Source organism: Sprattus sprattus (genome assembly GCF_963457725.1).
Source record: "Sprattus sprattus genome assembly, chromosome: 15".
NCBI classification, from domain to species: Eukaryota; Metazoa; Chordata; class Actinopteri; order Clupeiformes; family Clupeidae; genus Sprattus; species Sprattus sprattus.
Window position 1 is genome coordinate 27,288,390 of NC_137913.1, and position 15,441 is coordinate 27,303,830.

The 15,441-nt window shown below is 44.0% G+C and overlaps 1 protein-coding gene across 1 annotated transcript in view; it reads left to right on the top strand.

Annotated features, from left to right (window-relative positions):
• The window catches only part of adgrd1 (adhesion G protein-coupled receptor D1), a gene marked incomplete at both ends in the record, with an annotated part of 61,937 nt that extends 46,614 nt beyond the window's left edge, over nucleotides 1–15,323 (top strand). Inside the window, 12 exons of the mRNA XM_080852284.1 lie at nucleotides 2,190–2,263; nucleotides 3,368–3,491; nucleotides 8,182–8,285; nucleotides 8,732–8,843; nucleotides 10,172–10,325; nucleotides 12,764–12,830; nucleotides 13,033–13,099; nucleotides 13,381–13,472; nucleotides 13,819–13,945; nucleotides 14,170–14,211; nucleotides 14,920–15,012; nucleotides 15,228–15,323. Coding sequence (XP_080708410.1) covers nucleotides 2,190–2,263; nucleotides 3,368–3,491; nucleotides 8,182–8,285; nucleotides 8,732–8,843; nucleotides 10,172–10,325; nucleotides 12,764–12,830; nucleotides 13,033–13,099; nucleotides 13,381–13,472; nucleotides 13,819–13,945; nucleotides 14,170–14,211; nucleotides 14,920–15,012; nucleotides 15,228–15,323 — 1,152 coding nt within the window. The remainder of the gene's footprint in view (nucleotides 1–2,189; nucleotides 2,264–3,367; nucleotides 3,492–8,181; nucleotides 8,286–8,731; nucleotides 8,844–10,171; nucleotides 10,326–12,763; nucleotides 12,831–13,032; nucleotides 13,100–13,380; nucleotides 13,473–13,818; nucleotides 13,946–14,169; nucleotides 14,212–14,919; nucleotides 15,013–15,227) is intronic.
• Between the last annotated feature and the right edge of the window lie 118 nt (nucleotides 15,324–15,441).

Below are 15,441 nucleotides of genomic sequence, written 5' to 3' on the forward strand. Positions count from 1 at the left end.
ACTGCTGTGCCATGGGCCCCCGAACCCTTTACACCTCCTCTCTCTCCTCTGCTCCACTCTGCTCCCCGTCTCAGAGACTTTCCTCCCAAAACCACTTATATTATATACTACTCAGTCCTCCACCTCTTGCTCCTCTTTTTAACAAAGCACCTTATCGTCTCTCATTTCCGGATCCTGCTTCATTTGCTCCTCCTTTCATACCTCCACGAAAATAGTCTGTCGAGTTGAGACTCCACTGAGAATTGATAGTCGTGATGGAACAAAGTACCCCAAAAACCAAGTGAGCCAAGTGTATTTAGAAGGACTATCCATTAGGCACACACATACACACAAGAACACACACACACACACACACAGTGTGTTCGAGGGCAGTGTGAGACTGGGCACTTCGGACTGACGTCAGAAAGAGAGAGAGAGAGAGAGAGAGAGAGAAAGAGAGAGAGAGAGAGAGAAAGAGAGAGAGAGAGAGAGAGAGAGAGAGAAACTAGAGAGCCTGGGCCGTAGGTGTGGCCCTCATCATTCTCACTTTTTCCGCAAGGTAACTCAGCCCATCCTCACAAACATTTAATCCAATTAGGATCACTCGGGAGAGGAATCAGAGTAAGTAGGCTGCTGTGTGTGTGTGTGTGTGTGTTTTTGCCCGGGGAGGATGCCGCCTGCCCGGTTGTGTCAGTAAACCCTGTTTTGATTCAAATGGTGGGGGGGAGACACTAGAGGGTTGTGTTGTGTTGGGGGGTATGTTTGTATATATTTGTGTGTGTATATGTGTGTGTTGGGGGCGTTGTTGAGGAAGAAGGTTTAGCCGTAACAGCGAGGATTTAAGCCGAGACCGTGGGCCAAAACCTAATTACCACACTTGCATTCCTCAGCCTGTTAGCTCACCGTCTCCTGAGACTCCAAATCAGATTTAAGAAATTACACGGAAAAAATGAGCACTGGTCATATAAAACACATAGAGACAGTAGTGAGGCTTGATCGGTGTAATAATCATGAGAGAGGGAGAGGGAAAGAGAGAGAGAGAGAGAGAGAGAGAGAGGGAGAGAGAGAGAGGCAGAGAGAGAGGGGAGGGGGACCTGGCTGGCCTGGCTGGCAACTGGTGTTCCTTCTTCAGATCTTTACAAGCCTCTTAGCACCAGTCAGGCAATACTAGTCCATTTTCAGAACAACAAAAGCAGCGATATGATTGTTTATGCTGGCAAACAGAAACCCAGCTGAGCTCCTGCCTCTGCAGAGCAGCATGGAGTCATTACACATAGAGTGAGGCGGCTGGTGGGGGTGAGGAGTGTGTGCAGCAGAAATCACCAGCAGGGGAAGAGCCACCCATTGAGAAAATGGCTTTGAGATACCCTGTGCTTGGAAGAAGTTGGCTGATTGTGTGTGTGTGTGTGTGTCAATGTGTGTAAGTGTGTGTATGCGTGTGTGTGTGTGTGTGTGTGTGTGTGTGTGTGTGTGTGTGTGTGTGTGTGTGTGTGTGTGTGTGTGTGTGAGGGATAGAGTGATGGAGAGAAACATACGTTTATTTGCATGAATGTGTGTGTACATTTGTGACAAAATAGCACTTGTAATTTTGCGCAATTTCAAGCGAGAGAGTGTGTGTGTGAGAGCATGTGTACGTTCAATGTCTCATGACACAGGCAACACTCCAAATGGAAACGAAGGCTAAAAAAATCAAAACAGCAAAGGCAAGTGGCAGTGGTGTGTGCTTGCAGTAGAAAGTGTTGGTTCTCGTGTTTCGCACCCAGTCAGCATTGAGCTTAACAGGCATTGGTATGCAGCACTCGGTCCTACTCAGTCTCCAGTCTGGTAAGAGAATCAGAACCTTGGAATCTGGGTATCTAGGGTTCTGCTTTCGTCTGTGTAGTTTGTTCATTAGTAGCTGCATTTTCTGCTCTGCTTAAAACAAATAGCACCATCATGAATAAGGACCCTAAATGCTTTGTGCATGAGGTACTTATTAAAAGTCATTGTGCAGTTCATTGGTTTCCATGAGATCCAGCAGTGTTATGCAGAGCAAATTATTTTCTTTCTGACAACTCGAAAGCATTGCCTACCTTGTGGAGCTGGTCTTTAAGTCCCATTGTAAAGACTTAATCCCTCTTCTCCTCTTTTCTCCTGTCTTCTTTTCTCTCTTCTCTTCTCCTCTTCTCTCTCCTCTTCTCTCCTCTTCTCTTCTCTTCTCTTCTCTTCAGACCAAAGAGCAACAGATGCAAGCCCTGAACAAGACCAACAAAGTAAACCTATACTGCGCCTTCCTGGACTACAGGTGAGTTTCCTCTTCTTCTCATTCACAGGTAATGCTAACTCATCTGTCCAGTGGCCATTCACGCGATATGTGGATGTTTGGCCCTTGTAATGCCTTCCAATCAGTCATGTTTACAGTTGGAATGCGTGACATTCTCCATATCACAAACCCTTCCATGTGTATTTTCTTCTTTTTTTACCTAAATATTATTAATGCACAGTGAGAAGGGTGTTGGGAGTGTAGAGTTTAACCCCCTGTGGCTATACACACTGACGATGGCTTAAGGCCGAAACGCGTCTGTGCAAAATAAACTGATTTTATTATTGAGGAGAAAAGCTTGAGAGTGCGGTTTTTATTCTACTAATAGTATACATATTCCTGCCATCAGAACTAGCCCACAAGTTATATTACAACATTATTTTAAGAGTGATCTGTTTTGTGGAAGATTTTTGCCCCTTTTCAAGAAGACGTACCTGCACATACCCTTTTATTCACGCATGGAGTACAGTTGTCATTTATGACTTCCTCAGAGGGTCCTGTGGAGAATCGCACCACAGCTTTTTCTTATTAAGATGGATTGTAAACAGAGAAAGGCAATAACCTGAGCCACCAGGGGAAAAAATCATGTTACTGCGGCCAAATGTGTGGCGTTTTTTTTTTGCCGTAAATCAGGCCAGAGTGTAGCTGAATGCTGTGGATTTCATTTAGAGAGGGAACGTTCCCAACCACACACCCCCCAATCCCCCATCTCATGGGTCTGTGCTGGAATGTCAGGCACGTGATGGTCTTTCTGAAGCTGCGTTCAAGTCAAACTAATCCTGGCATTTTCACAACATGCAATTGTGTTTGAGTATGTGCTTCATCACTGCATTTCTGTGTGTGTTGCATTATACTTATGCACTTGTTTATTTGAATGTGAGCATTATATTTATGTTTCTATTGTAGGTCCTTGTAGATCCTTGTTCATTGTGTATACATTTGTGAATATATATGTGTCTATAAATGTGTGTGTGCGTGGGTCTGTCGGTGTGTGTGTGTGTGTGTGTGTGTGTGTGTGTGTGTGTGTGTGTGTGTGTGTGTGTGTGTGTGTGTGTGTGTGTGTGTGTGTGTGTGTGTGTGTTAAAGCTCTAAAGAAGGTGTGTGGTCTAACGAGGGCTGTGTTCGCACCGGAGGAAACCTGTCCTACTCTGTGTGTCTGTGTAACCACCTGACCAACTTTGCCATCCTCATGCAGGTCGTCCCAATGGAGGTAAGGAGCACAACCCCCTCTCAACACCCCCCCCCCACACACACACACACACACACACACACACACACAAACACAAATACACAAACTCGTGCACATAAACACACACACACACATAGGTGGGCCAGAGACAAACATGACAGCAGCACCCTGCAGTTAATCAATGATGATTTGCATTCTTGACTGAGACTTGACTACAATGAATAGTACATGATTTGTGTGTGTGTGTGTGTGTATATGTGCATGTGTACCCAGGGCTGTAGTGGAGGGTAAACGCACGTAAAGGCCGTTTATGCACCTCTGGAATTTTGGAAATAGCGTTTACGCACCTATTAATAGCGTTTACGCATCTCAAAGTGGCGTTAACGCATCTCAAAGTTCTCTGCGCCTAGTATTCTGCCGTTGTAATAATCCGAAATAAATTTGGTTTCATTTTAAATCACCTTAGACTAAATTTCATATTGTTGAACATATGAACGCTGTATTCTGAATAATTTTTATCTGCACTGTATTATGGTCTGTGACCCTCCAATCAGTGCCTTGCGGCTGCGGCAACACCAATAAAGATCCAGGAAGTATGTAAACACATACACGTTGTGGATAATCCTTTTCGAAATGGATTCATTAGCCATGGATATCAGGCGTTTTTTGAAGAGACCATTGAGTGCTTTCATTCACACAGATGCCCACAAAAGGCCTCAAGATCAAAGTAAGACTGAAAAAGATCAGTTCACATTTTGTTTTACGTTGCTTTGGTTCGCAGAACATCGCATTAAGACAGGGTCACGCGCTTTTAATAACGTGCTTTCAAATACGATGATGCAGGTAACAAGGCAGCCTTCCCGGTTCAATCTAAATACGCCTAATAAAACGTAAATTCTTTCAGCAATTGAAGATGCATGAGTAATTATCCTCACGCATATCACGCTAATTCATTGAAAATTGTAGACAGATTCTTTGCAAGCCAGTTAGACATAGCTAAGTGAAATGTTTTAGCTTAGCTATAGAATCTTCCATTTTCGCAGTCATGGTCAAATATAAGTGTTGAAGAAGAGCCTACATGAGTGTTCAATCCAACACAGTATATGAAGTCCTGGCTGGTGAAGCACAGGAGAGGCATGAACCCCAGAACACGCCCATGCAAGGCAGGTTTCTCCAATGGTTAAAGAACAGGGGAAGTGTTTAATTGCAGCATGGTTTCTTTTTATATTATACTTTTCAGCTGTAACACCCTGGGCCTGTTTCCAGAGGCCTTCATTTTTTATTTAAGTCCTATAGAGGTTCTTTCTTTTGTCTCCCCCACCACCCCCTTCGTTTTTGTGAGGCCTACACCTTCTTTTCTTAACTGTTTTCTTGACATTTTATCACCTACAAACTCCAAACACATCTATTCACTGTCATTGATTTAATATGACTTTAACTGACAACATAATGGAATATAGTCAGGTCAGCCTAACAGAGTTCGACGCTTTGTGTTGCGTTGCTTCGTGCCGTGTTTCATCGGGTCGAGGACTGTCTGATCTCAAAATTCATAGTTTACCAACCTCTGATTTTACCACTACAGCACTGTGTGTACCTTTGTGTGTGTCTGTGTGTGTGTATTTGTGTGCCTAATGGACAGTCCTTCGAAATACACTTGGCTCACTTGTCAGATTTTTGGGGGTACTTTTTTCCATCACTACTATCCATTCTCGGTGGCGTCTCAACTCAACAGACTCTCTTCATGGAGGTGTGAAAGGAGGAGTTGATGAAGCAGCTTCTGGAAATGAGAGGGAAAAAAGTTCTTTGTTGAAGAGCGGATCAAAGAGGACTCTCTGTATGGTGAAAAGAGCATTCTTAGTAAATGCAGAAGAATTTGTTGGGTGAAATATGAAATTGCTGTGCAAGAAACAGCAACTAAAACGGCTTCTACCACAAAACAATGGTGATTAATGACCTAAAGGCAGAAGACTCATTTCTGGGAGGTGCTGAAAGAAAGGACATCTTGGTGGGGACATTTGTTGCTTGGAGGTTTGGTGGTGAAGCTCAAACAATGGGACTTAACAATGAGAATTCTTGGAATGGTAAATACCGAGGTTGGTCAGAGAACAGCCATCAGCCATGTGGCACATTACAGACCCCATAGAGATGAAGCGGAGGCAGCTGATAAATGGGAGCTCACACACTCACCACCACTGATTCTCCCGGTTATATAGGCCTCTCCGGCTGTTCCATGTCCCTTCATGTCCACTTCCTGGAGCTCTTCCAGCGATTAGCTTGAGGTTTGGCCAGAGGTCGGAGCCCTCTCTCCCTCTGCCACCCCGCGGTCACTTGATCACCACAGAGGGAGGATGGAGGGCTGACGCTGTGCGTGTGAACACTAAAGCAGAGGCTCTTGGCTTTTCCGCTGGTGGTTTGTGGGGATCCCTGGCTAAGTGTGGTTAGTCAGTAGGGTCTGGCCCCAGGAGAGAAGGGGGTCCCTGTTTTTCTGTGTTTATACACTAGGCTGTGCCTCCTGCCAAAGAGGCCGTTCTGTCCCTCTTTCGAGGCTAATCCCCTGTGGAGCTTTAAAGTGAGGTAGGAGAGATATGGGCTCTGAAAGATTCATAATAACTTGCAATTATGGTTTTCTTGGAGCCATGTTTTTTTTAACTGTTCTGTTTTTAAGTACACATAATAACACATTATTAAATGAACTTTCAGTATTAAGGAAATCATATAAACACTTGATAATAGGCTGAGGATGAAAGAAAGGCAAACATGAGAAACCTTGCTCTGCAGATGAGAGATGCCATCCCAGACTCAACCTACAGTAACAAAAGACGGGATGTCTCCTCCTCCAGACTCAACCTACAGTAACACAAGACGGGATTTCACCTCCTCCAGACTAAACCTACAGTAACACAAGATGAGATTTCACCTCCTCCAGACTCAACCTACAGTAACACAAGATGAGATTTCACCTCCTCCAGACTTAATCTACATTAACACAAGATGAGATTTCACCTCCTCCAGACTTAATCTACATTAACACAAGACGGGATGTCTCCTCCTACAGACCCATAACATGGTTCAGGTTGCAGGTTTTTCTGTTATAGCAAACCATTTTGTGACTAAACAGATCAGTCAAAGGGCTTTAAGTGCTTAGTTCTCCATAAACTTTGAAAGGAGCACCGACCCTGAGCACCAGGGGAGTGTCCCTCTCTACCCAGCCAGACATGCACCCAGTTGGTCCTGATTCTACTTTAAAGCCCAGATGTGAAGATCAGATCACAGGGGAAGTTGACCTCTTTTACACTTGGGCAATAAAACATCAGAGCATCAAGTCACCATTCCCCTACCTCAAAACGGCAAAACTCCCTCCTCCCCTCCGACCCGCCGTTGCTATCTAAACTGAGTTTTTACTGAGACAACAGCCATTGTTTCCAACACAAACCATAGCGGGAACTTCATCTCAGAGGGGAGGCGTTGGAAGGGAGGACTGGATAAACAGCTCAGTAAATCTTTGCCTCGATCCAGTGAGAGCTCCAGCACTGAAGTGCTTTATTGTTCCCGGGTTGCATCGGGATATTTTAAACTTGGCTAATTGGAATCACAGTGTTGTTGTTGAACTGTGCACAGAGAAGAGGCTTGTTGTCCAACACCGGGAAAAGTGATGAGGCATTCTGTGGATTACAAAATAAATACAAACGTAATTATCGTGCTGTCAGGAACTCCTGAATGAGCGGTGATTGTGGAGGTGAATTTTTGGTGAGAAATGCAGCGATGGTCAGATATTTGTGGTGAGGCCCTTCCAAATGTTGGCCCAGACATCCACAGTATCTTCAAACTTCTGGATTCTTGAACCTTGATGAGGCAAAAGCACAGTTCCCACCCAAGTCTAACCAGATACATTCTCAATACTAAATATTCTCACGGCCCAGCTCTTCTGCACTGTGAAAAAAAATCTTAGAGCAGTTCATTCACCTCACTCTCAAATATATATCTTCTAGTGGTACATAAAGAATGCTTACAGTTAGACCAGATTTGACTGCAATGTTTCCCTATGCAGTCCCACTGTGCCAGTCAGTCAGTCACGTCACGTCACGTCACGTCACGTCACGTCACGTTACGCCACGCCACGGCATGGCATGGCTGCCCTGGGCTTTGATGCTATTCTGTCTTGTCTCACAGCTCTAATTAGTGGCCAGCTCCATCCCCTGTAAAACCTGCGGGGAACATCCCACTCCAGCGTTCGCCAGAAAAAGAAAAGCCGGATATTCTCGGTCGACTCTCTAATCACAAGGCACGCATACGATTTAATGTGGAATCATACACAGAACCCCCCAGAAATAGCTGCATTTTGAAAAACAACTACCTCCTATGTGCAGCATACAAGCTAGAAAAAGAGCAGAAAAATAGAAGATTTTTTTCCGAAGTACTAATTTCCTCCAAGCGGCTATATCTGCCCTTACAATGATGGGACAAAAAACAAGCATTGGTTTGGGGTTTTTGGTCTGCCAGAGCTTTCATGTGCTTATTCTTGACCCATACCACAGTCTCTAAACATGCACAGTCCATCAATTGTTCTACCCTTATAAATAATAATGTCATGGTCAGTGTTTCTGGGTTTGTCTACAGGACATATCAATGTGTTTTGGTTGAGCATCATGCATCCATTAATCTTTGGGTGTCACCTCTAATCAGCCAACTGCTACTTCCTCTTTCACCACAGCTGTCCAAAGCCCACCAGGTGGCGCTGTCCACCATCAGTTACATTGGCTGCTCCATCTCCATCTTCTGTCTGGCCATCACGCTGGTGACCTTCGCCATACTTTCGTGAGTATTCTTCACCTCTGCTGATGCATGCCACATGTTTTCCATACGGAATGTTTCCCTAAAGAAACCCCAGTAAGGCTCTGGGATGGGATGGGGTCTGGCACACAGTCAAGACTTCCCTTTTCTCACAGAACCCAGTTTAGTCCAAGACGTAAATAACTACATCCTGATCTACATTCAGGGTATAAATCCAGTTTTGCATGGCTGCAGAACTTTCAATCGTTAACCTTTGATTCTCGAAAGCCATGGATCCAAGCTCAAAATTCAACCCCCCAAAAAAGCATTTGAAGCAAAAACAAGTTGTGCAGTTCATGCAGCTTAACGGCTAAAAGATAACAGTGCCGAACATGTTGAAATGTTTCATTCGGTCACATTTGTATGGCAAAAGCCATGGCAAGCTGAATGCTAAGTGCTTCTACTCTGCGTGCTGCTTCCTCCTCCCGCAGGTCGGTGAGCACCATCCGTAACCAGCGTTACCACATCCATGCCAACCTGTCCTTCGCCATCCTGGTGGCACAGATCCTTCTCCTCATCAGCTTCCGCTTCGAGCCCGGGACGGTAGGAACCCTCACTGTCTCCTTTTTTCTGTCACTTTTTCACTCTCCCAAAAACCCACTGGAAACCCCATTCACCCTTTGCCTCACTGCCTTTGTGACTGCTAATGTGACAACACAACGAATCTACTTATGTTTGTTTCCTGCTCAGGGCAGTGTATCGCTCATACACCCACAGGACATGGAGTAGGTTTCTGCTGCCAGTTCTTAATTAGCTGTGAATGCCAAAGTTGACGGCACCATAAGGCATGTCGCCCCGGAGGTCTGTCAGGAATAAGAGGGCGTCTAAGATAGCAGAGGGTCATGACAATAGGAGTAAGGAAGACTGCTCTATGCGTGATGTCAGAAGAAATTGGTTAGCTGTTTCTCCTGTGTGCGTGTGTTGTGGAATGCAGTTGGTAAAAGTAAGTGTCCGTTTGTGTGTGTGTGTGTGTGTCTCTGTGTGTGTGTCTCTGTGTGTGTGTGTGTGTGTGTGTGTGTGTGTGTGTGTATGTGTGGGTGTGCGTGCGTGCGTGCGTGTGCCCACATATGCACACATGTGTATATGTGATTGTGTGTGCAAGTATTTGCACATTTGTGCGTGCGTGTGTGTGTGTGCGTACTTGGGTCGTGAGTTTGTGATCACGTGTGGACGTGTGGTGATGCATGTGTGCACCTGGTTTGATAGCCCTGCTAGACATATGCCTCAAACGTGCTCATCAACTCCAAGGTCCTGATAAATGGAGCCGATTAAAGAGCCACAGACTGTAATGAGAGCCAGTGTGAGTCCATGATTCATGAGGAAACACTCTTCAAACTCAAAGAACTCCGTCCCACCCTCATTGACCTGTCTGTGCTTTACTGAAATCTAATCAAGCCGTCACAAATTCAATACAGCTACAGTCTGGCCCCCTTGCTGTGGTCAGTAACATCTGATATTAAAATTGAGATGTCTTTCTCTTGCTCAGAGGACCACACACACAGACATAGGCACAGACAAATACACACACAGACACACACACACACACACCCTCACACACACACACACACCCACACACACTCACGCACACACACACACACACACACACACACACATCCATAGACTGATTCATATTGTACACGTACACGTACATACTGTACGAACACTTGAACACACAACGCATAAATGAAAAAGACACCACACATGTAGACTCTCACACATGTCATCTCAAATCTTTGCAAATACATCCACAAACACATGGCCATTTTGAGACCAACCCTTCCTTTCTATATTGACCTAATTGTTGCACAGATACTGTTAGCCTCTGTCTCCTTCACTGCTGCTGCTGACCCGTCTCTCTCGGACCCCTGCAGCTGCCGTGTAAGGTGATGGCGGTGCTCCTGCACTTCTTCTTCCTGAGTGCGTTCGCCTGGATGCTGGTGGAGGGCCTGCATCTCTACAGCATGGTGGTCAAGGTGTTCGGCTCCGAGGGCAGCAAGCACTTCTACTACTATGGCATCGGCTGGGGTGAGTCTGCCCCGGGGGTCACGGGAGGTTGGCAAGGAAAAGGATGGAAAGGAAAAGAGGAGAACTGTCTGAGAAGACATTTGTGGAAAACCATCAAGAAAGGATGGATGAGGTAGGAATAGATAATGAATGGATCACAGTAAATCTCTGGGTGGCCTGGGCTGGTTTTAATTATTGCTTGATGATTGCTTCTCACTGGAAGGATTCATTTCAAAACAGTTGTGTGTTGTCTATCAATGACAGAAATAATAGCCTTTCATTTATACATGTGTACTGTTAAGTAGTACAGTATTCGTATCATACAAAATACCTGAATACGTTTCCTTTGAATTATATTATATACATACGTAAACTATAGTACATTAATAAACATAACTCAACATAAAATAACATGAATATAACATAAAGCCTGAAATAGTGAAGTTTCTTTTCAAAAGCCATATGCTCATCGTTCATTCTATCCTCTCTCTGTAAAGTGCAGTATATGTGTGAGTAATGGTTCGCAGAGCAGCGCTGCATCTGTGTTTAAGCCTCTCCAGACTGGATGTAGTCCTCCCCTGGCGCAGGCCAGCGATGTCTTCCTCCTCTGCTGTGTACAGAGGGGTATAGATATATCTTACTGTCAGAGACGTGAGTGCATTAAGAGGCTATGCATCATAGGAAAGCCGTGAGCGTGCTGCTGGCCTCACTGCTGCCTCATTTATGAATCGAGTCCCACACACACACACACGTGCGTGTGCACACACACAGGCGCACACACACACACACACGCGCACACAGATGTTCAAATGTTCAACATGTGATTCGCATCTAGCTCCGATTCTCAGTCAAGGGATATGACACTGACACACAATTATGGACAAATAAAGCATTCAAACTAGCACCCGTTTCCACAAATGATCCTCTTTGCAGGGTAATCCTCATTATCATCATAACTTATCTCAAACTAAACCCCCTTCCGTTGTTAATGGCCCAGGTAAAAGTGGGGCAACCCTGCAGAGCCTTTTAATACCCCTGTAATGCGCATCCAGGAAGGAAGAAGGGAGGAAAACATGCTTCACTTTAGGGTCTAGATATGTGTGTTTGCCCTGCTTCTGTTTCTATAGAGATGTGGATTGGACAGGTAGTATTGTTCTCCGATTGTTGTGGAGTACCTTTCTTTGTTTAATGTTCTGCTCTCTGTGGAACAACACGTGGGGGGTTTGAGTGTGTGTGTGTGTGTGTGTGTGTGTGTGTGTGTGTGTGTGTGTGTGTGTGTGTGTGTGTGTGTGTTCGTGTTTGCCTGTGTGCGTATGTGCATGCATGTCTGTCTATTGTTCCGTTTCTTTTTAGAGATCCCCATGATCCTCGGTTGATCTGCTTTCTGCAGACCACTTTTAAATGGGGTCTGACTGTGTGGTGGTTTCAGAGTAATCACTTATCGCAGACTTCTCCATTTTGGCCGAGACAGTGATGCCATTGTTCTATTCCCCCTCTTGAACATGTTGACTCTGTTGCGTCAAAACTGAGTCAGCGTTAAGTCACAACACACCGAACCCATCAACGTGTTTTCAGATAATGAATGGAGTTTGAATTACACACAGCACTTATGGCCATAGGCATGTTGGACTCTTGCCAGAGAACCACCCATTTCCCTTTTGACGCAGACCTATAGTATACATTCACATCACTCAGACATGGTGACACCATTAGTATTACTTTTCACCTCCTCTGCAGTCTCTGTTATTGCCCGTGGGGTGTAGTATAACAGGAAATTGAGTGGTCTCAGTGGATAAGGGATGCAGACACACCAAAAACAAAGACACAAAAAACATATGCATTTACACACACACACACACACACACACACACACACACACACACACACACACACACACACACACACACACACACACACACGGCTTACTGAGAGAGAACCATGTTAAGTCATCAAAATGGAAGTCCCTTGTTTTTTAAGATTTCATCCATCTCTGCAGCACACTCACCAGAATGAAACAGGCCTCCTTCCAGATGGTCTTATTATAGTTAATAGGACACGATTGTAAAAATAAAAGAGGTAGAAAGAAAGAAGGGGAAAAAAAGCTTGGCTCAGTTGTCCATTTACAGTGTGTTATTTTAGGCTGTGGAATGGTTTTGATGTTGCACTTTCTTGATTCAGTCATTGAGTTCGTAATGGTACTGCTCTGGCTCTGGCTCTGGGGCCTGGTATCTGCATGTCCCTGCTGACTTATCGACCTCTAAATGATTACGGTACAGAAAACCCACCACTCACGCAAAACAAAGTATGCAAGCCACTCAACTCACCCAACTGTTTTGTTTTGGGGAAACTTTTGCAGTGTTTGTAATACAAGGCCAATTACCGGTTTTTGAAGGGCTTTGATGGCTTATATAATGCAAACAAATGTGTGTTTGTTTGTCTGTTTGTTTGTTTGTTTTCAGGATCCCCTCTGGTGATCTGTGTTGTGTCTGTGACCTCAGCTCTAAACAGTTATGGTGAAGTTGGCAAGTAAGTCCCCATGAGGAAACTTGAAACATTGGCAAAGCTCACAAAGAGCTGTGTACCTACCCTATCCTAACCTACTCTACTCTACCCTACACAACCACTGACCAAACAACACAATCAAAGTTGGTATTTCCGATGTCCTTTAATATTCTGGATTGTCATAAAATCAAGAACTCTCTCTCTCTTTTTCTCTCCGCCCTCGCAGCTGTTGGTTGTCTCTGAAGAATGGGGCCATTTGGGCTTTTGTGGCCCCTGCCCTGTTTGTCATAATGGTACGTATTTATTTTTCTTAAGGGACAGTTATGAAGTTATGATGAACAATTCCAGTTTAGTTAACCTCAATTGACCCTGACCTATGTTTAATGTTAAACTCTTTTGTAAGACTTCATGTAGTAACATCCAACTATTTAGGTACATGAATTACACTGACATTACAGTCAGAAAACTTAAAAAGCAAGACAATATAAGAGGACCTGTGAGGATAAATCGTCTCATGTCTCTCTATCATCTCATGGCTCAGAGCTTATTTTAATGAGTTGTGTTTACTCTTTAGGTGAACATTGGCATTCTCATTGCCGTGACCAGGATCATTTCAAGAATAAGTGCTGAAAATTACAAAGTGCATGGGGACTCCAATGCTCTCAAGTGAGTTCCCCTCAGGTTTATTTTATGTCGCAAAATGCTGCATAACCACGCAGCTCAACTCAGAGTTCCTTATTTTTCCATGTTAGAGAGTTTATGGTTTTATAGTATGGGTAATGGTAGCAAAGCTATCACACTGCAATACCTTTACACTATTTAGTTAGTGTTAGTGAGTTTATGGTATGGGTTATGGTAGCAAAGCTAACACACTGCAATACCTTTCTACCAGTTTGAGGTGTGTAAGTGTCCCTGATATATATTTTCTGCTGCTCTGCCTTGAACTTAACCACACTATCAGAACCAGCTCATGATATTCGTACTTAGTAATGGATGTGGCTTACCTCCTCAGGCTGACGGCCAAGGCTGTTGCTGTTCTTTTACCCATTCTGGGCATCTCCTGGATCTTTGGGGTTTTGGCCATCAATGATCAGTCCCTACTTTTCCAGTACATGTTTTCAGTCTTTAATTCCCTACAGGTGAGACTGACTGTACAACAGTTCTTCTTCAACCATTATATTTTGTATAAATATCCTCTTTTTACTGCTGATGTTGATGCACTGATGATAATATGTACAACATAGGCGTAATGTTTGGATAACAAGACTTGAAATAATACAAACTGTCTTTAGTAGAAAAGGGCTGGACAGTACCTGCACATTCAGTACAGTTGTGATATTCAAACTTCTTTCATTTTGCATAGGGCTTCTTCATATTCCTTTTCCACTGTCTGCTCAACTCTGAGGTAAAGGAAACCTTGCATTGTAACTCACCATTGAATGTTATCAAATAATACTTGTCAGTGATTTGAACTTTATGAGAGATAACAGTAAAATGCAAAACTATTCATAGGGAATGATCAGCATTGCCTTGTTTGCCTTAATATTCTGATGTTTATCTTTTATGATTTCTGATATATGTTGGCATGTGATGTTGTGAGTCTCAAATTCTACATTATTTGGCAAGTTTAGAACAACCATTCAAATTAGTTCAGTTGTCAACACTGCCCTCTTGTGGTTGGTTTTAGCTAACAGAATTCCCCCAGACAGGTCCGACAATTGACAGGGAGCGTTTGTAACACAGTACTTCCACAACACTTGCATAACTATGTTAAATGTCATGGAAGATGCCATATCTTTCAGTGCTCAGATTTATAACCATGTCAAGTCACCATTATCTGTGTCATGACAGTTCTTAGTATTACATGCTATGATGTGTTTTTATGCTGAAGAAGTGTCGTCACAATGGTAATATGACACAGTCATATAATTGAAAACAGCTTGTTACGAAGGTTAAAAACAGAATATAGGATCTATCTGTTTACATCAATGGTATATTTCCATAACATGCTTATGGCAGTCGTATAATAGAGGTTCAAATAAAGTGTTACTGTATGGTTCTGTGTGATGTATCCAGCTGTTATTGTGAAGTCACTGTTTTTTATTTGCTGCAGGTGAGAGCAGCCTTCAAGCACAAGACCAAGGTGTGGTCCCTCACCAGTAGCTCCATACGCAACATCAACGTCAAGCCCTTCAACTCTGACGTGGTGAGTCCCAAGAGAAACACTGTCACTCGCAGGAAGCTCTGCAAAAACTACAGCCCCGCTCTGAAAGTCTCTCTGTGATAGAATCTTCCTATTACTATCTAACACAATCTCATTATACCATCTTGTGTCTGCATAGAAGAAAATGGGTGTAACGGCTATCACGAATCCTAGTCTGTGGCTGGAGTGTGTTTTTTCATTCTCTTGTCTAATTTTAGATGAATGGACCCAAGGGGGGTGCGAGCCCAACAAAGATGAACACGTGGGAAAAAAGCGACAACTCAGCCAATCGTATGGACCTGTCTGCCGTATAGGATCCAATCCCTGCCCTGCATCTGTCCCGAGGAGGGGAGAGGATGGGAGGACTACAACACTACACAAGCATCTTCTTTGCCTCTCGAAGAAACACTGGCTCTTTTGAAAGCTTCTTCT